Raw genomic sequence first — 21,529 nt, forward strand, 5'->3', positions numbered from 1 at the left:
CATGTCCATCTTCATGTGTGTGGACATGTGTGTGTGTGTGTGTGTGTGTGTGCGTGTACAGAGGACAACTTCTGGTGCTGTTACCTGGCACCAACCCCTCCCCTGCACCCTTTACTTTAAAGACAGACTCTCTCCCTGGTTTGGAATTTACCAAGTAGCCTAGGCTGGCCAGCCAGTAAACTTCAAGGATATTCCTGTCTCTGCCTCCTCATCACTGAGATTACAGGTGCAAATCACCATGTACAACTTTTTTCTTTTTTAGATGTGAGTTCTGAGGATTGAACTCTGGCTCTTGTGCTTAAAAGGCAAGCACCTTTCCTCCTGAGCCATCTCCCAGCCACTGGAGACCTGTTGATTAAAAAGTTAGTCTAAGCCAGGCAGAGGTGATGCACACCTTTAATCCCAGCACTCAGGAGGCCAAAGCAGGAGGCTATCTGAGTTCAAGGCCAGCCTGGTCTACAGATTGAGGTCCAGGACAGCCAGGACTACACAGAGAAACCCTGCCTAGAAAAAAAAAAAAAAAAAAAAAAAAAAGTTATTCTAGTGGCATCGACAAAAGAAAGAACTGTCAAATGGCTTAATAAAAGAAACTGAATAATATAAAGAGTTACCCTGGGTGACCCCTGGCAGAGTGAATAACACAGAGGAAAATGCAGCTTGCCAGGCAGGACAGGCTAATCAGTATCTGGTGATAGACCAGTGGCTTATGGGTTTGCCTGCTTTATCACAACCTGCAAACATCTCCCCGGAGCAGCTATGTGTCACTGTGTGTCACTGTGAAAGTCAGATGCTCCGAGATAGCGTCATCTGCAAGACTCTAGAGGTTTCTAGAACTCTAGAGGTGGTGTACCGCAGGGGCTCAGCTCGGGATCCGGAGTCAGACAGAATTTGAAGCCTGGTTCCTAACATCCCAACACTTAGCAACCAGGAAATCCCTTAATCTGTAGATTAGAATCTCCATCTGTCAGACGGAGATAATAAAGCAGATACTGTCCAGTGGGCTGTGTGGATTTGAAAAGTAACTCAGGGAAATGAACAAGATCAATAGAATGTTGGTTAGCTGGCGTGACCTGGGAGCTCAGAAGGTGAGAGCTGGAGGCAGATGTTGAGTCTGAGCCTCCACCATCATCCCCAAAGCATCCTAAGACCCATGTTCACTGGGGGCCTCTCCCAGGGGGTACACAGGGCAAAGGTCGGGGTGTGTGGCAGAAACAGAGAAGGAGGAAGTCCTGGGAGTTAAAGGAGACAGTGGGGTGCTTGCTATGATGGTGTCCCCATGGCCCAGGCAGTGACAGAGGGTTATGTTAATGTCTGTGCTCTGTACTGCCACTGGAGACCATGTGAATGTCCATGGTCCATGTTGTCACCAGAAACCATGTGGACGTCACTTTTGCAGTGATACTGATGACTGCAGACTCACAGAAAGAAGGAGAGAGAAGGTCTCTGACAACACCTACCCCCACCCCATATCCTACACCCCCTAAAAGTAACAGCCGAGACAGAAAGCCATCAAAGAGAACTCTTAAAAATTGTGATGAGAACGCCATAGTATAGCTCTCCACAGCTGATGGCTTCTGGCATGGGTGTGGGTGGGAAAGGACTCAGATTTAAGGTGCTGCCTTCTGGGAGTTTGACCATGTTCCTGTGAGTACATGGGTAACACAAACTGAACGACTTCTCCTCCTCCTCCTTTTCCTTTTATTGGGGGGTAGGGTGGGTCACAAGTGTTGGGGGTGCAGGCCCAGGAGGACTAGAAAGTAAGTATGATAGAAACTCATGATGTGAAATTCCCAAATAATCAATAAAAATATTATGTTGGGAGTAAAAACTCACACCCTTAGTGAAGGGCCAGATCTATCCTTACTCTCCCCTCTGTCCTCACCCTGGGCCCTAGCATCTCTGTTACTCATTCAGGCTTTTTTTTTTTTTTTTTACAGTGCCTCACCAAAATCTCCAGGATGTCCCCAAGAGACTCACAGCTTAAACCCTGGGCCAGGAGTCTGAGGCTCAGTCCTCACCGGGCTCACTTCCTAGCCCTGAGACAGGCAGGGTATGAGTCCACTCAGCTGCCCACGCCATTATCCCCTCTGAACAATGCTGACCGCACCTGACTCCAAAAGGCCTTGGGGCTATTGATTGGAACAACCACACGCCCGTTTAACCCGCAACACTCTAGTAAAAACTAAATGTGGAAAATCAGGTATATTGAGCTGGGTACAGTGGCACACGCTTGTAATCCCAGCACTCAGGGAGGCAGAGGCAGCTATCCATCTGCCTGTGAGTTTGAGGCCAGCCTGGTCTACAAAGTGAGTCTAGGAGAGCCAAGGCTACACAGAGAAACCCTGTCTCAAAAAAACAAAAACAAACGAACGAACAAAAAACGAGACAAAAACCAGATACATTATTTTTCCCAAAAGTAATTGACCTAAACTTCCCTAGATCTTCCTACAGAACTTCTGACACAAGCCCCAAATTGTCCAAGTCCCCTGTTCAAACTTGCCTCTAAATACATAGAATTTGATCTCTACCACAGACCCCCACAGTAGAACCTGTGCTGTGGTTTGGATGCGGAATGTCCTCCAGGGCCCATGTGTTGGAGGCTTGCTCCCCAGGCTATGGCACCAGTGGGTAGGAATCAGTGAAAAGAGCTAGGGCTTCGCTGGACAAAGCGAGGTAATTGGTGCCGTGCACTGGTGCCGTGCACTCGAAGAGGATGTTGGGATCCTCCCTCTGTGATGCTTCCTGGTCTCCATGGGGTAAAGGAACCTTCTCGGTCATGTGCCCACTCTGCTGAATGTCGTGTTGTCACCAGTCCACAGCAAAAGGAGCAGGTGGCCTGGACCTCAGGCCTCTGAGTGTGAACCAAAACCAACTCCTGCTTCTAAGTTCTCTCAGGCAATCTGCCCCAGTAACAGTTACATTTCGTAGACAAGAGAACGAAAGCTCAGAGGCCATGTAATGCTCGCAAGGGCTCATGTTAGTAAGTGACAGCGGTACTGTGAAGCTGAGTGTTGACCCAAAACTTGTACCTCCCTGGGGCCCAGGCAACAGGAAAGAGCTGGGCTTGTCACCATCTCTCAGAGTGCATATCCTCAATCTTTGATCAGACTATACCAGCCCATCATGACACGGTGGCTAGTTTATGCCACCTTGTCTTCATTACAACATCGTTGTCTTTTTAGTGGCACCAAATAATTTTTTTTTAGGTTTATTTATTTATTTTATAGATGAGTGCTCTATCTGCATGTACACCTGCATGCCAGAAGAGGGCATCAGATCCAAGTATAGATGGTTGTAAGCCACTGAGCCATCTCCCCAGCCCCCACTATTGGTCCTTTTACACACACACACACACACACACACACACACACACACACACACACACGCGCATGCACATTTATAGGTATCTTAAAGGCCAGAAGACAACCTCAGATAGAATCCTCAGGAACATTATCCTCCACCTATGACACGTGTCAGGGCTCACCCTCTCAGCTAACAGGCCCACAGACCAGGCTAGTTTTTCATGAGTGGGGTGGAGATGGGGGCCCTCTAGCCATTCCTATGGCTGCTCTGCAGCTGGGAGCCAACACAGCAGCAGCAGAGACTGTGGTTCTGTTCAGCTTTTTCAGGCAGGGAGAAGCAACAACCCGAAGGCTGGATCTGAGGCTGAGCTGATCTTAACCGGAAGAAGGCTGGAGGCGGGACTCCCCTGAGCCCTACACAGACCCTGCGTCTGATCCTAAGAACCCTCCCCTCCAAGAGTGGTATCCCTCATCCCAAGTAACTCTTCTTTGCTTTAAACTAAAGTGGCCTCTGTCGATTTGCTTTTGAGGATGCTTTTGAAGTTACCCCGGCTATGAGTAACTCATTTAGTCTAGAACAGGCTCTGACTACAGTCATGCTGTGGATTCTGGAGCGTTTGCCAAAAACCCAGTTTACACATTGTTTTCAAATATAATGACATTTGTATGGATACTAAAATTAACAAATATTGAAGTTGACGTGCTATTTTCTGAAGGCATTTCTTTAAACATTTGTTAGTTTCAATTTCTCTCTTTTTTTCCTTATTTCACAGCCTCCAAAGTTCTAGCTCCCCAGCTTTCCCTGAGCCTTTGAAAGCCCACTCCACAGGTTTGCATGCGGAGCCAGGGATCCAGAGGGCCTGTGGCTTCTACCTGCAGAGACCACCGACCCCAGGTCATCGACCAGGCAATGTCAAGTTGAGCAACTTTACTCCCATTTAGAAAACAGAATGAATCATTGAACATTGGACTAAACGTGAGTTAATGTTTAAAGTTCTATTGGACTTTCCTTGAATAAATTCTCCCATGAGGCAATAGTGTGACAGGGTTTGAATGAGCACGAGAAATGTCCCCACCTGCTCTTCTCTAGTTCCCCAGGAGGGGGCGCCCAGGTTACTGTCCACTTGGTTTTAAGATGACAGTGTCCAGGGGTAGAATTCACTTTGTGCCAGCCCTAAAGCCACAAGGAGGAAGGTTCGCCCGCTATTTGCACGCGCTTTTGGGGGCATTGTAAAACACTGATTTTAAAAGTCCACCGCCAATCTCGTTCCTCCACCCTGCAAACAAGAAGCAGTTTCTGCCCCAGCCAGGGCTACATAATGAGTTCAAGGTCGGCCTTTGGAGCACGGTAAGGGCTGCCTCCCTTGGGAGTGGTTCACACTCACCTCCCAAGCAGGTCCCAGGAGGGCCTGGCAGAGTGACCGTAAGAGAGGTCTGGCAAGTCAGAGGGCAAGCAAGCAAGCCAGGGAAGGGCTTTGCCTCACTCTGTCTGGTCAAATGGACGTCTCCAACCCGGTGATTCTCTCTTACGGGCACGCAGTTAGGGTAGGAGTCTCAAGCCTTGTACGAACCAAATCTAAAGCTTACCAGAATCTTACCTAACTCTTTTAATCCAACGATGGGAAGAATCCAGCATGAGCAAAGCTCTGTGGACAGGAGGCCGGAGGCACAGAGAAGGACGCATCATGCCCGTGGTCACAGACCAGGAGCCCAGCCGAGGCCTGGGTGATAGGTATGGCCAGTCACATCCCTACGGACACTTACCGCTGTGGTTTTCTATCGTGAGTATGTGTGTGCATGCTATGATGAGAACACAACACGGCGTGCACGCGCCATGGTACATGTTGCTGGAGGACGAATTTCAAGAGTCAGCTTTCACTCTCCACGACGTCAGACCCCAGGATCGAACCAGGGCTTGGCAGCAATGGCCTTTGCCTGCCGAGCTATCTCACAAGGCCAGGCCTGGTTACTCTTTAATGGAGAAAAGCTATGATGATAAATCATCATGGGGCAGGGCACAGCAAGGAAATGTATTTATGGATTATTTTGACAGAATGTGAAAGACATTAATAAGTTTAAATAAAACTTAGACTTAACATAATCTCGAATTCAAAAACATCGCTCGAATTCAGTGTGCGGTACACATGCCTGTGACCTCTGCACTGGGAAGGCTGGTTAGGGTTCTGACTTGAAGGCCAGCCTGAGCTGCACAGGAGACACAGTCTAAAAAACACACAAAATGCTGCTTGCAAAAAAAGAAGTGGGAATGGCAAGATGACTCGGTAAATGATTGCTGCCGAGCCTGACAACCTGAGGTGCAGCATTAGGACCCAAGGGGTGGAAGGCAGAACCAAGTGACCTCCATATAGGCTCCATTACACACACACACACACACACACACACACACACACACACACACACACAGGGGAGGGGACAGAAAGATAAAAGAAGTAGAAGGAAAACATAAATATGTAAAATATATTTATGCATACATACAGCTCAGGTATGCAGGTTATAATCAAATACTTTGTAAAAGTGGTAAGCAAGAATAGACTTACTTCCTATTTTCCTGTATCTTCAAAGTCCTTTTAAAAAAAATCTTTTCTACGGCATTTATATACATATATGTGTGTGTGTGTGTTATACCCCTAGAAAAAGAATCCCCAGAATATTACCTCCTGTGTGTTTTCGCTTTCATTCTTCATAGTCCATGTGGCCATCTGAGGCTGTCAGAACGGTGAAACCAAGCTGAAGAGAGATGGGAGTGGATTCTCCTGCCCATTTTCCCTCGGTCTCTGAGCTGCACATCAACCAAATCGGGGGCTGACTATGCCATTACTTGTTTAGCCTGGCAGGGAGGTTCACGTTCCCAGCTCTGTGCTTATCAGTGACTACCAGCGTAGCCATGCTTCCTCCTCTTGGGTGGGAACCACATGAAGACTTGAGCACAGGCTGAAGAGGATGGGATGTTTACATTCATGAGAGCATCCGCCAGCAAATGCATGTGACCCATTATGGTACCGTAGAAAGAGCTCTCTTTTCTTTTTCTCCAGCAAAACCTTCCTTCCCTTTGAAAGATTATTTGCTCCTGGGCTGCGTGTGTGGCTCACTAACCTAGTACATGAAAGGTCTTGTGTTCAGTCCCTAGCGCCACAAAATCAAATTGAAAAAAATAAACAATTTTTTAAACAAACAATTCATTCTTGATACATGTTTGAAAGGGAAATACCTGCAAATCTGAAAACCAAAGTCTGGTTGATAGGAAACTGGAGAGGTTGCTAAGAAATATATTGTTGGTTAGTGATGTACTGAGGGCTGGGTCAAAGTACAAACTGAGAAAAGCTGTACAGAAACATGAAAGAGAGGATTTGACTCAACGACAAATTTAGCGAATTAATGCGGAGTCCTCGAAGCTCGTATGGACAGGCCATGCTGGCCTTCAAGGGATGATCTAGAGGGATCTCCTAATCTTGATTGCTTGATTTCCAAAAGTAGCTCCTAGCACCCTTGAAAAGCATTGTTTAGGGAGCAGTACAGACAAGGCCCAGTGAGGTGGAGAGAGCCTTACAGTGCTTGTCTCCATCCCATCACTGGCTGTTTCTATCTCCTCGGCCCATTTCTTTAGGCAGAAATCAGTTTTGTTTTTTACAGCCTTCTGCTCATGCCCTAAGGACAGCATCTAGTTCGGATACATAAATGGCTAAAACAGTGAATTGGCTAGGAGCCAATGGGAGGCAGGCAGGTAAGGAGAACTCTGCCTTGCGTCTCTAGGGAACCTGCTACAGTCTCAGGCCAGATGCAGATGGGGGCCCTCCTATCTGCTCAGAGTCAGGGGCTAGGTGGTGGGGGATGGTAGAGAGGTGGGGCCTGCTGCAACCTCTATGGGTTCCCAGCCAGGTCCTCTAGCATACAAGCTTGCGATTCTGAGGCAGGCAGACCCTAGTCTCTCTCTTCCCAGAAGTAGCTGTGGTAAGTGTCGGTTGCCTGTGCCTGTGCTGTCCAGGGCATGTTTTTACTGCCCTTCTTCACATGGACAGCAAACCCCAGCCACCTTAGTGGCAAAACTCTGCAAATTGCACCATAGACTCGGGGTGGAAAGTGAATTGCTGGAGAGTTCAATCACAAGCTGCTCCAGCTCCTTTCAACGCAATCTGACAGGTACGTCTGTCACCACATCTGCCACCTCTGTGTCGGAATCCCTGAGGGAGGGACCTGGAGAGAGCATTTTAGACAGGCTCCCTGAAAGCCTCAGGGAGGCAAGTAGAGGCATATGTTCCCACCTGCCAGGTCGTCCTCAGAGGCTGCACGGGACACATGAGGCGGAAGAGTGCCATCCTTTAATCTGGTGATGTCAAGAACACACCACGGACCTGGAGCCTCGTGTCGCCTTCAGAAGGGGCAAACTGGATGAGGGCTCAATGGCATCTCCTCAGTCAGTGCGCAAATGGCACCGATCCACCCATCCATGCCTCAGACTGTGCCGCTCATCACAGGCCTCCGCCGTAGTCCAAGCACTCAGAAGTGTGGGCAGGCAGGACTGGCGGCCTGTGTTCCACAGCGGCCCACACCATACTCCAGCAGAGCGCCTTGCCACTCAACCCCCTCCTCTCCCTCTCCCAACAGACCTTCACAAGCCTCATTAATTAAATAATCTTTTATTTCTCATGCACTAGGAAAAAAATGGGTCATATGAAAACACTGTTCTTCATAGCAAAGGCCTCGGTCTAGGACATAACACGAGAGGCTAGCTGGGATCTGGGTCTGATCAAGGACCTGCAAACCTCCAAAGAAGGTGCCATCCTCAGGGCTAATGACAGACCCAGTGCCCTCCGATGACAGCAGCCTCCAACTGGAGACTCAGATCAAGCCAGCTGCCCATTCCCACAGGGGTACAGGGAGCTGGAAACAAAGGAGCACGTGGACTGGGGAGGAGCAGGAGCTGACGGGCAGTGACTTGGCAGGAGCAGCGGTCCAGCCCCTCAGGCCAGGCCTCCAGGGCCATGAGCAAGCTTAAGTGCTGCTCTGCCCAGCACAGACAGGCTGGAACTTCACAGAGGCCAAGCAGCCAGTGCCACAGCAGAGGGATAATGAGCCCCTTCCGACTGCTCCACGGCCACTTAACAAGAGGGGAACTCAACTTGAACTCTAGCCAAAGCCTGGATTTGCCGAGGTAGGGCTCCCGGGGGTAAAGGGACCAGCCCCAAACAACCATCCCAAACCCCTGTGGACACTGAAGACACCGGAGGACAGCCAGACTTCTGACAATCCTGGGATGGGTCACTAGCAGGGCCAACCTTTAAATCTTAGCCATCAGGTACCACCTGAGCCAAGACAATAGTGAAGCAGATTCCTGGACTGGTTTTCATTGAGGTGGCCCAGAGGCAAGACACACGTTCAAAGACATGCAGGACAGAAACAAAATGGAGACATGCAGAGATGTCATCAGGTGGGAGGGTCCAATCACAGACACAATCAAGATGCTGAGATGAGGCAAGCACTGCCTGGACGGGTCCACTAAGGCCCTGGGCTCATGATGAGGCCCACTTCCTCTGGGATGGTCTCCAGCGTCTCACTCTGGATGGCCTGTGTGATAAGCGCCAGCTCCTGGCACAGGGTTTCGTGGCGGTAGCCCACGCGGATGTCTGGCACGTTGGTACGGCGGATGTCATTGCCCTCAGGACCCTCCTTGGTATAGTTGGGTCCCAGCCAGTGGCTCTTTACCTGAAGGGGGCATAGGAAACAGACAGAGCTGCAGCAGACCCAGCCATCACAGGGACAAGGACGAGACCCCATATGCAAAGGAAGGAGAGAGGTGACGCCCAGCCTCAGGCGGATGGCTTATTGTACCTTGTGGGAGAAGCCACTCATGAGCACACTGTTACGAGCCAGTTCACACATGTCGCAGGAGCTGAGCTTCCACACCTGGGTGGCGATGCTGTACTCCTCCATCAAGGGTTCCTGCACAGGCCAGGTTTCTGTGAGAGGCGTCAGGCCCCTGCAGTCCCTCCTTCAAGGACGTGGCTAACAGTCGCTATGCTCCACCAGCAAGGTGCAGCAGCAACCCTGAGACACCCCAGTATCCCCTAGACACTCCCTTGGCTGCCTACTGGGCTGGGTCTGACCTTGGTAAAGTGGAACTGCAGAGGATCATCTGTGGACAGCGAGACCATGAGGCCACGGGACAGGTACTCAGGTAGAGGGTTCCGGTGGTAGCTGAGGAACAGGCTGTTGTTGCTGAGTGGGGACATGGCGATGCCAATCTGAGCCAGGTAATACAGGTACTGCAGGACAGGGGCCTGGGCAGGTGGGAGGAACAGGGCGCCTTCAGGTGGCCTCGTTGCTGGGAGGACACGCTGGTTCTGGGGCTTAGGGGAAGGGGAGGGTCCAGGCCAGGGGTCACAGAATGAGGAGTCCAAGCTGGGCTCTTCCACTAGAGGATGGGTGGGAAGAGCTAATTCTATTGGGAAGGAGGATCTCACGGCCGGGCGAGGAGGAGGATCAGGAGGGCGAACAGCTGCATGTGGAGGCTGGGGGTGTAGGCCCTGACCTTGCGCAGCAGCAGCCCGTGAGAGATGTTCTCGGCCAGCATGAAGGCTGACACCAGGTGGTGGATGGGCCCAGCCTCCCCGCAGTGCGGCCTCAGCACGAATGTGTGAAAACCTCTCTGCCTGAGGGGTATAAAGACAGACTCAGCTCCAAAGCCGGGGTATATCTAAGCTCACCCGAGCCCAGATCCCACACCGCCAGGACAGGATAGCCCTCCAGCTAGTGACTATGGGGAGCTCGGATGGAAGACAGGGACAGAGGAAGAGCCCAGTCAGTCTGGGCACAGGGGCAGTGGGTGTGCGGGGGCACTGGCGGCCTCAGCAAGGGTGTCCAAAGCCAGGCAGGTGGGGGTTTGGTGGTCCTCGCACCTGCGCAGGTGGTTGAGCATGGCCATGTTGGCGAAGGTGTAATACAGGTAGTAGGCGTAGGGTGGGTTGTCCTCCTCCATCCAGGCTTCAGGGAGGGGACTCTCCATGTTGAAGACGTGGTTCTCTGGCTTGGACTCATCGTCCACGCTGTCAAAACCGTCCACCTGGCAAAGAGCTGGTGGTGGTCAGGCCTAGAGCCCCAGCTGGGCCCTCACCCAGCCACCCTGTCCTCACCCAGCCCAGGCCACTGCTCACATGCTCCAGGAAGAGATGCAGCTCCGGGTGGCTGGCAGGGTGCACCGTAGCCTCAAACAGTGGCAGAAAGATGTTCTCCAGCATCTCTTGGAAGTTGGCCAGCTGGCCCTTGGTGCGGTACACATCACTGCAGAGGAGACAGGGCACAGGCATATGCAGGTCAGGGCCAGCAGCACGCCAGAAGGGTCAGGGCTGTCACGAGAAGCTCCAGAGTACATCTGAACCTCAGCGGGAGAGTGGGACACCCAGACAGACCAGGCTGGACAGACTGTGGGGTGGCCTGGAAGGGCCCTCCTGGCACTCAAGAGTGCCTAGCTTGGCTACTGAAGGCTCAGCCATGCCCGTACAGCAGGAGGCAAGCCCTGGCCCCTTGCACACTGCCACGGAGCTCCCTCCCACTCTAAGAGACACTCACAAGAGGCGGGGCACCTGCACCAGCCAGCGCACATTGGGAGAATGTACTCTGTGCATCACCGCCCAGCGTGCCAGCTTGTCCCACTCGTCCCTCGAACGGCCGTAGATGGACAGCCGTAGCTCTGCGTTCTGGTATTTGCTCTCCTCCAGGTCTGACATTACCTCCTAGACACCAGAAGCAATGACATCTAGGTTTCTCCCTGCCCCGTGTAAACACCACATGAGCTCAGCAGGCTTCTCAGACCCTCCTCCCATCCCTTGAGGCCTTCCCACACATGGACTCAAGCTCAGCAGGAAGGGGAGCTCCTCCGTACCTTGATGATGTGAGCAAAGTACTTCCCAGAAATCTTGTTGTCGGTCTTAATGAAGATCTCTCGAAGGACAGACTCCCCAATAGGGTTGTATTTGGCGTTGAATTTGTCAAACCTATGAAAGGTATTCCTGTCCTGGAGGAGATGCAAAGGCCTAGGTCACCCCCGATCTCTGGTCCCAGCGCTGCCCCAACACCCCAGGCCACCCCACAGGACAGACCGCGTGCACATCGAGTGTGTCCACACTCAGGTCGTAGGCGGTGAGGTTCATGCTCTCGAAGACCTCTCGCAGAGTCTGCTCCCGGCCCTGCTCCACGTGTACGATCTCCTCCAGATGTCGCTTCATCGCCCGCTTGATGAAGCGCAGCAGGTGCTTCTGGTTCATGCAGGAGGAGGCGTGGATGTGTGTGTCCACCTGCAGTGGAGAAGGGCTGCTGGGTCCACCACAGGCGAGGCCCTGGGCCTGGGGAGACGGCACGGCTGCTACATGTTCGCTTGCTATACAAACGGGAGGACTGCAGTTGGGATCCCCTGAACCCACGTACATCCCAGTATTCGCAGCAGCCTGCCTATAATCTTACTATGAGGGGGGCACAGGCGGGGGTACACAGATGAGCTGGCTAGCTAGACCAACCGAAGCAGCAAAGTCTGGCTTCGCGTGAGAAAGTCTGCCTCAATACATAAGGTAGAAGATACCCAGTGTCAACGCTGACACCTGAGACAGGCCCCAGGACCCACATGGTGGAGGAGGAGACACGACTCCTGGAAAGCTTTCCTCTGCTTCCTCACCCACTTATGCACACATTAATTAAAATGTAATAAATTGTTTTAAAGGAAGGGCCTGGGGCCAAAGCAGTACGTATAAAAGGAATCTCCATCTTGGATGCTGGGGCGAGGGGGGGAAGTGGTCAGGTCACAGAGGCCGGGGGCTGAGGGCCCACCTTCCGGATGTTGTAGAAGTCCCGGTGCGGCACCTTCTTCTGGGCAGCGAGCTCCTTCATCTCGTTGAGCAGCACATGCATCTGGAACTTGGAGCTCAGGTACTGCAGCCGGCGGTAGCAGAATGACTTTCTGGATGAGAAGAGAGAAGAGAGAGAGACCCAGATCCTGATGGAGGCTTCTGGGGAGGCTGAAGGGAGGAGGTGGGAGCACAGAGAATAAGGGCAGCCAAGAGGGCAGCAAATTAGGGGTGGATGACCGGGAGTGGCAGGAAACAAGGTCACAGCTGTCTGGGGCAGGGCAGGGCAGGGCAGTGAGATGGCACAGGTGGAAACTTACATGGGGCCGTTGATAATCAGGGCCATCAGCACATTGACGTCGGCTACAAATTCCTGCAGGTCAGGGTACGGAAGCTCCACCTCCGGACAGCTGCGCGCAGGAAGCTCGGGTGAGGAGGGCCAGGGCTCCAGCCCCTCCCGAGCTGAGGCACCATTCCATATGCTATACCCCCAAACACACCCCACACCCCACTTACTGCTCATCAGGGTCCCTGCGGGTGTAGACATGAACCACACCACGCACCATGCGCAGACCCAAGCCCAGGTCCCCAGGCATGGTGCTTGGCTCACAGTGCTCATATGGGTGCTGCTCCAGAGCAGGGGGGTGAACTGGGGCATCTGCAAAGGGGAGGGGGAAGGGTCAGGGCCAGGGAGCTTCAAGGCCAGCAGCTGCCCAGGATATGGGCTTCATAAAGGGCAAGGTATGTCAAAAGCCCAGAAGAAGAACTATGGTCCCCAGCCTCCACCCTCCCGGATGTCAAGAAGCTAGAAAGAGGCCAGATGAGGGAGAGAAGTGCCTAGGCTCCGAGCTTAGGCGCCCAGGGCAATTGGGGTTGGGAGGGAGGAGGGTTCCCACCAGCAGACACAGGGGTATCAGGACTCTGTTCATAGGTGCGAGTCTCCAGGGGCTTCTCGGCCAGCTGCTGCAGGTAACGGCGGGTGGTGGGACAGAAGCTCTGCAGTGACAGGGCCATGTACTTCTCCCGGATGAAGAGTGCGCGGACCACACTTTTGGCTGCATCTAGCAGGTCTGTGAATGGCACCTGAGGACAAGGACAAGCAACCACTTTCTCCTGGTCTCTGTCCGCACTCAGGCACATACTCACCTCCTCCCTGTGGCCATCCCCAGACCTGCCCATCCCTCGCTCCAAAGGCCTCAAACCCAGGAGCACTCGGCACTCTCTGGTCCCAGCATCTCAGTGAGCCCAGAAACATCTGGAACACAAGGATAAAAACCTGAGGCCACACCGCACACTCACCCCACACTTCTCCTCCCCAGAGATGATGACCCGCTGAAACTCCCGTTCCAGGACCACATCACGCTCCCAAAGGCCCCTGTCACCCTGTCCCTCTCCTTGTTCCTTGTACAGCCTATAGGAAAGGGGAGATAAATAAGGATTGGAGACCCCCACAGGGCAGACCCCAGCCCCATACCATCCGTGCATGGCCCCTCTGCCCTCCTCACTGTAAGTCCGAGTCACTGTCTGTCTTCAGAAAGTCTTGCTTGGCCCGAAGTAAGATGTCCGGCTCCAGTCTAGAGGTGAGAGGAGTAAGGTCTGGTAGAGCAAGAGCAGTGGCTGCTGCATCCACGTCCCAGCACTGTGCCAGCTGCTGTGCACATACTGTCACATGTGGTCCACGGGCAGGGCCTGTGGACCCTGGGCTGTTCTCACGCCACTTCAGAGATAAGAAAGCAGCTCGAGAAGTAAGTTATCCAGTAGACTCCAAGCCTACAGGAAGATGGAACCAGTCATAGCCTGGCTCCAAGGAATGTGCTCTATGCTGCCTCCCTGATGGACCTCGAAAGAGACAACGGGGCAAGGAAGGGGCAGTAAGCGGGCTTACTTGACATCCTGGCTGATCTGCCGCTCCAGCCGCTGTCTCCGCTCCTCTAGCTGCTCGATAGGGCTTGCCTCTGGGAACTCGTACGGGGCGCTGCGGAGCTCACTCTCAGCCAGCGAGCGGCTGAACAACTCCTGGTGCCAAGCAGGGAAGGAGGAAAGTCAGGTGAACTTGCCTTCAAGCCCTCTGCCCCTCCCCTCTCCTTCAGAGCCTGGGCAAGGGATGAGGGCAGGAGCCAGGGTTCCTGGGAAAGGCTTAGGATCAGGGACAGCCAAGCATGAGATGAGAGGTGGCTGAGGTAGAGGGGTATAGCAACAGAGGTACAGGTAAGGTTTGAGGCGAGGAGGTGTAGGGATGCCAGGTGATAACCTCTGCGATCTCCTTGCATTTGCCATCCATAGACGTTCGAAGGTCCAGTGGGAAGTGCTTGAGGCAGGGGGTGGTACCCGGCAGAGAACGGGCAGGCTGCAGTGGAGAGGTCCCCAGACCACTCCGAGCCTCTGCAGAGACAGTGATGCCAAGGTCAACGGGAGGAGAGACAAGGCCTGGATGCCCCTGGAAACCAACAGCCCCTTCCCAACCTGGGGCCAGACCCCGCTGGGCAATACTTCCACTGAGACAGAAGAGCCAGCCATGTGGGGCTCATCCAGTATCTACACAGAGGCCCTTTACCACCCCATGCTCAGGGATGAGGTCCTGTGCCTGCCTGTGGGGTAAACAGATCCGATAAGAACTTGAGGTGGGGGTGGCCCACTCCCTTAGATCAGGAGAATCTCATACACACACACACCAGACACTCATTTAGAACTAGCGTCCACCCCAAGGATCGTCAGCTTCTACCAGGGTCAGATCTGCCCCTGGCCTAACAAATCCTTCACTGAGAAGAACAGAACCACTGCCTGCTGTCCCAGACCTGCAAGGCCTAGCTAAGTACAGCAGGCACCCAGCTCTGACCCAAGAAGCAATTCTTAAGAAAGAGGACCTGATTGGCAAGGAACCCTGTCTCCCCCTGGAGGCTTGTCCTCTCTCCAGGACCCCACAGCTGCCAAGAGGAGGGTTGATCCTAGGCTACCCCTCCTACTGCTCCAAAGGGAGCTGCCACGGTCTGCGCCACTTGGAGGCCTTAGGATCTAAGCTGGAGGCCTCATGAAGGGCCCTGGGGAAGGGAGGATTGGAAGCCAGGGGCTGTTCTACCCCAGTATGGGCCCTACCACGAGGCTAACACTGAAGGTCTGAAGCTGCTAGTCTCCTGGGCTGCCTCAGCTTGCAGCTCACCAGGAAGGAGCCTCCCTGGGTCCTCCAGCAATCTCAGCCTCGTCTTGCAAGAAAGCTGTCCACAGACCATTTGGTTCCCCCAGCCAGCTCTAGAAGTTGCATCCCTCCAGAACCCTCTCCCCCACCTCCACTCTGGCTTTGAAAAGGACGAAGGGGCCACATCTAGGCATTATGCCTTAAGGTCTCTGTACCCACTTCCTAGTACTCTAGGTGTAGCCCCAACTCTGGACAAAGAGAGGGGTGCTTTCCCTAGATCAGAATCCAGCTACCTACTTGCCTTGGTCCCTACTGGAACCCTACCTGCAGAGTTCAAGAGTGCTCTCTGGTCTGCAGCCCTCTGCCCCTTGCCTGCCTGTTTGCCTTGTGAAGCTGCAGCCAGTCCCCCAGGACAGCTCAGGGGCTGGCATGGGCTGTACCAAGTGTAGCTATAAGCAGGGGAGACCCTGGGCTGGCCGCAAGTAGGGGGCTGGGAGAGTTCAGGGGAGTTCAAGAATCCAGGGAAGGAGCAGGAGTTGGGAGACAGGAAGACCTCTAATTCTAACAGGGCCTTAACCTCTTCGATGCCACGAGGCCCACCCAGATCCTGGGATTTCAACAGGGAGAAACAAGACAGGCTGATATGGCCAAGGCAGCCTGACAGGGGAGGGGCCAAGTCTCCTTAAAACCACAGCCCTAGGGGACAGAAAGTGGACACAGCCTGGCTGGCCAAAGGGTAAGAGGAGAGACAAGGAAGGAGACCAGCCATCCTCCCCTAAGCCCTGCAGTCACTGGCCAGCTTCCTCTGCTTACAATTGTTTTGGGGCCCTGTCTATGGACTCTTCAGAATAGACAAGGACTTTGCTACACACAGGAGCTGGCTGGTAGTTGGACAACTGGCCTAGTCTGGGTAGGAGCTAGTTACAGAGGCTTCCGAGTCCACAAACTAGTTCTAAGCCCATTGTCAGGGTGAGGACAGCCTGCTCAGAGAGCGTACCTTGGCATATGGAAGCAGCATTTGGAAGACACACAGGACTCTGCTTTTGTTTACTTGCTTGTCCTAACCTCTGGACACAGGCTATAAATGGGTGAGAAAGTGGCCTTGCCCTACATGGCCAGAGCCCCAGGACTCACAGGGGAATGTCCTTGCAGGACATCTGTAAAGCTCGGGGGCCCTGAGAGTGCAATTAGGAATTCCTGGGACCCTCCAAACACTTCCCACATGGAGACCCTTCAGTGATGAGGGTGAGGGCTTCTCTGAGCCCAGTGCAGGGTCCAGGCTGACAAGCAGGTCCCTAAGAGCAATGTCAAGAGAGGAACCTTGCAGGGGTGATGATGCGACACCAATCCTCCCTTGCAAGAGAGCAGAATAGGGGGAAGAAGCAAAGATCAACACTACCCACCTAACCCAGGGTTTAAACTCTTTGATTATCAAGATCCTAGGTCATGTGTTGGTGGTGCAAACCTTTAACACCATTAGCACTCAGGAGACAGAGGCAGACCAATCTTTGAGTTAAGTTAAGTCCAGCCTGGTCTACAGTGTGAGTTCCAAGACAACTAAGACTACATAGAGAAACCCTGTCTCGTAAAAACAAACAAACAAACAAACAAACAGGAGCCCAGAACCATCCTAAATTCCGCTCCAGACCATTTGGGGGTTTGTTTTCTGTCTTTTGCATTACTGGGACCACACTTGAGGCTTGTATATGCTAGGGAAGTCCTCTACTACTGAGCTACATCCTCATCCTTTTCTGTGTACTTTTAGGCAAGATCTTACTACGTGTCCAAGCATGCCTGGAACTCATGATCCTCCTGCCTCAGCTTCCCAAACAGCTAAACACAGGTGTGCATCACCACATTGAGCCACCCACCTCTTCTAAGGCCCTGAAGGCAGACCACAGAGCTGCAGAAATGAAGCCAAATACTCTCATTTTAAACCTTTTCCTAACAGGCAGCTCTGGACCTTCACAGAAGTACTGGGTGAGCAGGAAGGGTTCCAACAGCCAGAGTCATCCTCCTAGTCTACCACACAACTGCAAAAGACTGCTAAGGACTCACCAGAGGTGACAAACAGGTGATAACCTCCACACGCTCTCAGACCAGGCCCCATCTCCCTGGCCCTGTGCCAAAAATTGGCATCCACTATACCACATACGCACATATACAGCTAAAGGGTGCATACGTACTCCAGGATTCTGGGGCTTGGTCAATCCTCTTGACTAGGAGCCCCCTGACTCCTTATCAAGTCTGCCCCACTAGGCCTTGACCCCCAAGTACAAGATGTTCTCATGGTCTCACCACCTAAGGGTCTCTGGCTCGGCAATAGAGTAACCAGCCCAGGGATAGCCACAGGGCATACACCTAGAAGGCAGATCTCAGCACAGAAAACAGATCTCAACACAGTACAAAGCCTTGGCCGAATGTCTTCTGCAGCGTAAGAACATGCAGGAGGACGGCAATCAGGGTGTAAATTCAGGCGGCTATGAAGGGTTAATAACACCCAACCAGTCACCCAAAGGTCTTTCTTTAGCCGTTAGACTTGAGAGCCGCAGACACCCACAGTCCAGGAAGCACAAACTCTCGTAGCTAAGTCCTCACCAGGATGTTCACAGCCGCTGCCATGCAAACAGCTGCAAATGGTGCAGACATGGCCACAAAATAAGGAGCCAAACCAAAGGGTCCAGCGTACTCACAGTCCTCTGGCCGGCTGGCTGGCCCAAGGACTCCCCACTTCCCTGAGGAGACTCACAACACAGACCAGGAACAAGCAAATGGGAAGGATACTGGCACTTGAGGCCCAGCCCTGGTGTATGTGTGGGCAATACATGACCCGACATGTCACCAGGGAGGGGGTTCTAGACCTAGGGTCTGGTGAAGAGTAAGTAAAGGCAGTACAGCCTGAGCCTGCCTGGCCGAGGTACAGGCACCAATCAGAGTCGCCAGTCCGCAGTCAGTCCCACACCCTTCCCACTCCATTCACATACACTTCACACGCAGACGTGTGCGCACACACACGCCTCTTCTGCACCCACATCCACACCCACTCCTTGTTACCGAGAGCAGCATCCCTGACATGGAAACCTCAGGCACCCCCTCCCATCTCCCTCTCTCTGCGCAACCCAAGCCAGCTAGCCAGCCCTGGAACGGAGGTCGAGAGGCATCATTGCAGAGAGGGTTGCTGAAGAAGGGGGGGGGGGCTTCCCTGAGGCACTCAGTGACCTGGACAGGAGGTGGGGGAGCCCATGCCTAAAGCCAAGAACACTCACCTGGAGCGGCAGCGGAAGCTTGCAGGCTGGCCCGCTTCTTAAAGGGATATTTGGCCTTGGACTTGCCTGGGCCAGGATAGGATGCCATGGCTGGGGCCAAGGCGACAGCGGAGAAACCTCACCAGCTGGGGCCAAGCTCTCCTACATCCAACCCCTTCCTCCGCCCCGCCCCCAGCGGGAGTGACTGATGCAGGAAGCAGCGCCCCGCAGGCGGAAGAGGCCCTGGCCACGATTTCTGATGTTGTCTAGGCAACCTGGGGAGCGGGGCCTCCATCCTTCCATCCTGCCCCTTATCCCTCCCTTCCCACTCCAGTCCCTGGAATGACGTGACTGACGGTGGCTGGGGCTGGGGTGGGAGTGCAGAGAAAACAGATGGAGCGGCGCCAGCTCTCAGCTCTGCACCACTCTCACCCAACCTCGGGAACCCGCATCCCTTTGCCAAAGCTTCAAGGCAAAGAAGCCAAAGTCCAGGCTAGGCTGGTCCCGCCAGCCAGAGAGAAAAAGAATAAGCAAGAATACAGCCCGAGCTTCTCCAAGCTCAAAACCCGTTTCCTACAGGGACAGGGCAAGTGTACTTATAAAGACCCAACGCCTCTGAGGCAAAGCCCCCCCTTTTCTTCTCCATCTGACCCCTGCTCTAGGGACAGCCCAGCTCCGGGAGAAGGAGGTAGAACTCTTAAATTCGAGCCCAGGAGGGAGGGGCCTGTCTTGGGAAAATTCCACTGACCGGCAGAAGCTGCCTCTTAGGAAGACAGGAAGAGTAGGAGGCAGGGTCCTGACTGAGGCTGCGGGAAAGACCGGGCTCTTATGACTTGTCCCTCTGCCTGCACACTCAAAGTCTGCTTCCCTAGCCCCTTCTAGGAGCTGTTCACATCCCCTAGGTCTCACAGGCATTGACAAGACCGCCTTCCCCCCATTCTCTTGTCACTCGGAACAAGGCACCTCTTGTCCTGGGGTCCGTCTATCACCAACACACGCGCCACACACTTACCTGAGGCCATAGTGCCCGAGTCCCGAGTGGCACCAAGAATGCTGCCTTACGAAAGCCTGCACGGCTAAGAAACCCGGCTGGGCAGGTGAGAGGGCCCCCACCGGGGAGAAGTAGAGCCACTGGCCCCTGCACCTACACTGAAAAGCGGGAAGAGAGGCAGTTTTTCAAAATGGCCAGCTGCCCGGGGGCGGACTCCCGCCGACTTCAGCGGCCAGACTGACCTCAGGAGACCCCGGAGTCGCGACCCCAAGCCCACACTCAAGAGGAAGCAGGCCACGTGCTCCCCAGAAGACCGGACCCGGAATTCGCCTAGGGTTCCTTCACCACTTTCTGGAGATCAACCAGGGATCCGACTCCCGTGGCCCGGCTACGGGGCAGTCGCGCAACAGGTGCGACCCCGCCGAAACCTCCCGGGCTGCGCGCCAATCTCGCCTGCCCCAGGCCCCGCCAAGCCTGCGGCCACGCCCCGTTCGGCCACGCCCCCGGCCTCCTGGCCACGCCCCCACCATTTTTTCCTGTTCCCTAACGCCACGTGGGCAGCCTCCGGGCCAGGGTTGGCCTGCCTTGGCCCTTTGGTCTTGGGCGATTTCTGTGCGTCAGCTTCCTCATCAGTCAGATTGGATGAGATAATGACAGCACCTCAGCCAAAGGAGTTACTGAGGAGTGACTGTAAAGTCCCTTTGCACAATACCTGGCTCAAGGTCAGGTAGCTATTATTAGGGTCCCAGAATCCGTTTTAAGCAGAAGCCCTGCCCCTGTGTTCTCCGCATTCCCACCTGAGTCTGTTTCCTTCTTTCAAGCATTGTTAAAGCCGGGTGTGCCCTTCAAGGCTGGCTTCCCATCCCACATTAGTTTCTATGTTGAGGTTAGACTAGCCAGAAAGTCTCGGTTCAAACTCAGGCATCTCCACCTACTTCCTGACTGATGCGGAACTTCCCTGTGAGGTTTACAGGTTAACTTTAGCTCTTACTCTTGCTCTATCTGATGCTGGTGAAGATGAGTTAAGTGCTTAGAACTGTTCCTGGCCTGTAAGTTACTCACTACCCAAACAGCGTTCGTGTAATATTGCTTTAGCCTGGGATCCCTACTGCCAACGTATGACTCTCCTTGTGGGTTAAGTGAAACTGGGCTGTTTGAGTAGGGCCGTAGACACTCAAACCAGTATTCCCATCTCCAAGGGGCAATTCTATCTAAAGAAAACCTGTAAAGGAAAGTCCCCTCGCTGCAAGTAATTACGTTATGAGCAGCAATGGGTCTCTTCCTTATCCTATCCTTTGAGGGAGTTCTTTGACCCCTCACCCAGCTGCTCTAAAGCTGTCTGTGCAGCTACTTTCAGGTCTCCCCACAATATCACTTCCCTCCTCTCCCCATCCTGAACTCTGGGTCCTGAGCCCCAATTTTTTTTTTTTTTTTAAGACAGAGTTTCTCTGTGTGTAGCCTTGGCTATCCTGGACTCACTTGGTAGACCAGGCTGGCCTCAAACTCACAGAGATCCACCTGCCTCTGCCTCCTTGGGTGTTGGGATTCAGGCCTAAGCCACCTCACCTGGCTCTGAGGCCCATTCTTTATCTGCATCTGATGAGCCCTGGAGGGAGCCTCCTGTCCACTATTCTTAAAACAGACTTTAAACACTATTGCCTTGGGGCTGGAGGGATGGCTTAGTGGTTAAGAGCGCTGTCTGCTCTTCCAAACGACCAGGGTTCAATTCCCAGCACCCACATGGCAGCCTACAACTGTCTGCAATGGTCATTCCAAGGGATCTGGCACCTTCACATTAATGCACATATTGCCTTGGAATGGGGTTATGTGCTCACTCTGCCTTACAGGTGGAAGGCAATTTCCAGAACTGCAAAAAAGATAAAAACACAAAAAATCCCCCCCCCCCCCCCCGCAGTGGCCTTCAGAAACCTAGGAGAACAGTAGGGGAAATCCAGCTTACAGAGAATCAGCAAGACTAAAATAGAACCAGGAGATAACTTGTTCTT

General features: G+C 53.4%; 1 protein-coding gene and 1 pseudogene across 3 annotated transcripts; one reads left to right on the top strand and one right to left on the bottom strand.

Moving 5' to 3' along the window:
• Positions 1 to 7,941: 7,941 nt before the first annotated feature.
• On the bottom strand, positions 7,942 to 19,985 carry Ampd2 (adenosine monophosphate deaminase 2). Of its 3 annotated transcripts, XM_055618106.1 has the most exons (19): positions 19,766 to 19,985; positions 19,545 to 19,681; positions 14,406 to 14,536; positions 14,040 to 14,170; positions 13,660 to 13,728; positions 13,454 to 13,565; positions 13,051 to 13,237; positions 12,671 to 12,812; positions 12,475 to 12,564; positions 12,138 to 12,267; positions 11,417 to 11,611; positions 11,200 to 11,331; positions 10,887 to 11,050; positions 10,472 to 10,598; positions 10,217 to 10,380; positions 9,850 to 9,970; positions 9,425 to 9,598; positions 9,150 to 9,260; positions 7,942 to 9,023 (listed from the first exon to the last, which is right to left on the bottom strand). In XM_055618106.1, the coding sequence occupies exons 2-19, from the start codon at positions 19,552 to 19,554 to the stop codon at positions 8,817 to 8,819; spliced, it is 2,397 nt and encodes a 798-aa protein (XP_055474081.1). In that variant the 5' UTR covers positions 19,555 to 19,681; positions 19,766 to 19,985; the 3' UTR covers positions 7,942 to 8,816. The 3 variants fall into 3 exon arrangements, with proteins under 3 accessions (XP_055474081.1, XP_055474080.1, XP_055474079.1); XM_055618105.1 differs by having other exon boundaries at positions 19,545 to 19,985; XM_055618104.1 differs by lacking the exons at positions 19,545 to 19,681; positions 19,766 to 19,985 and adding an exon at positions 18,554 to 19,267.
• On the top strand, positions 19,555 to 20,169 carry LOC129684884 (translation initiation factor IF-2-like; annotated as a pseudogene).
• The last annotated feature ends 1,360 nt before the right edge of the window (positions 20,170 to 21,529 follow it).

The sequence above is a fragment of the Psammomys obesus genome, unplaced genomic scaffold, assembly GCF_907164565.1.
Source record: "Psammomys obesus unplaced genomic scaffold, mPsaObe1.curated_primary_1811, whole genome shotgun sequence".
Classification (NCBI taxonomy): domain Eukaryota; kingdom Metazoa; phylum Chordata; class Mammalia; order Rodentia; family Muridae; genus Psammomys; species Psammomys obesus.

Bases quoted from the DNA above. Each gene is read 5' to 3' on its own strand.
- Ampd2 (XM_055618104.1), bottom strand. From the start codon at position 18,641: ATGGCATCCTATCCTGGCCCAGGCAAGTCCAAGGCCAAATATCCCTTT. The intron at 13,238-13,453 runs GTGAGTGTGCGG...CCTTGTCCTCAG, and splicing joins CTGGGGAGGAGAAGTGTGGG to GTGCCATTCACAGACCTGCT. The intron at 12,268-12,474 runs GTAAGTTTCCAC...CTTCTCATCCAG, and splicing joins CTGATTATCAACGGCCCCAT to AAAGTCATTCTGCTACCGCC.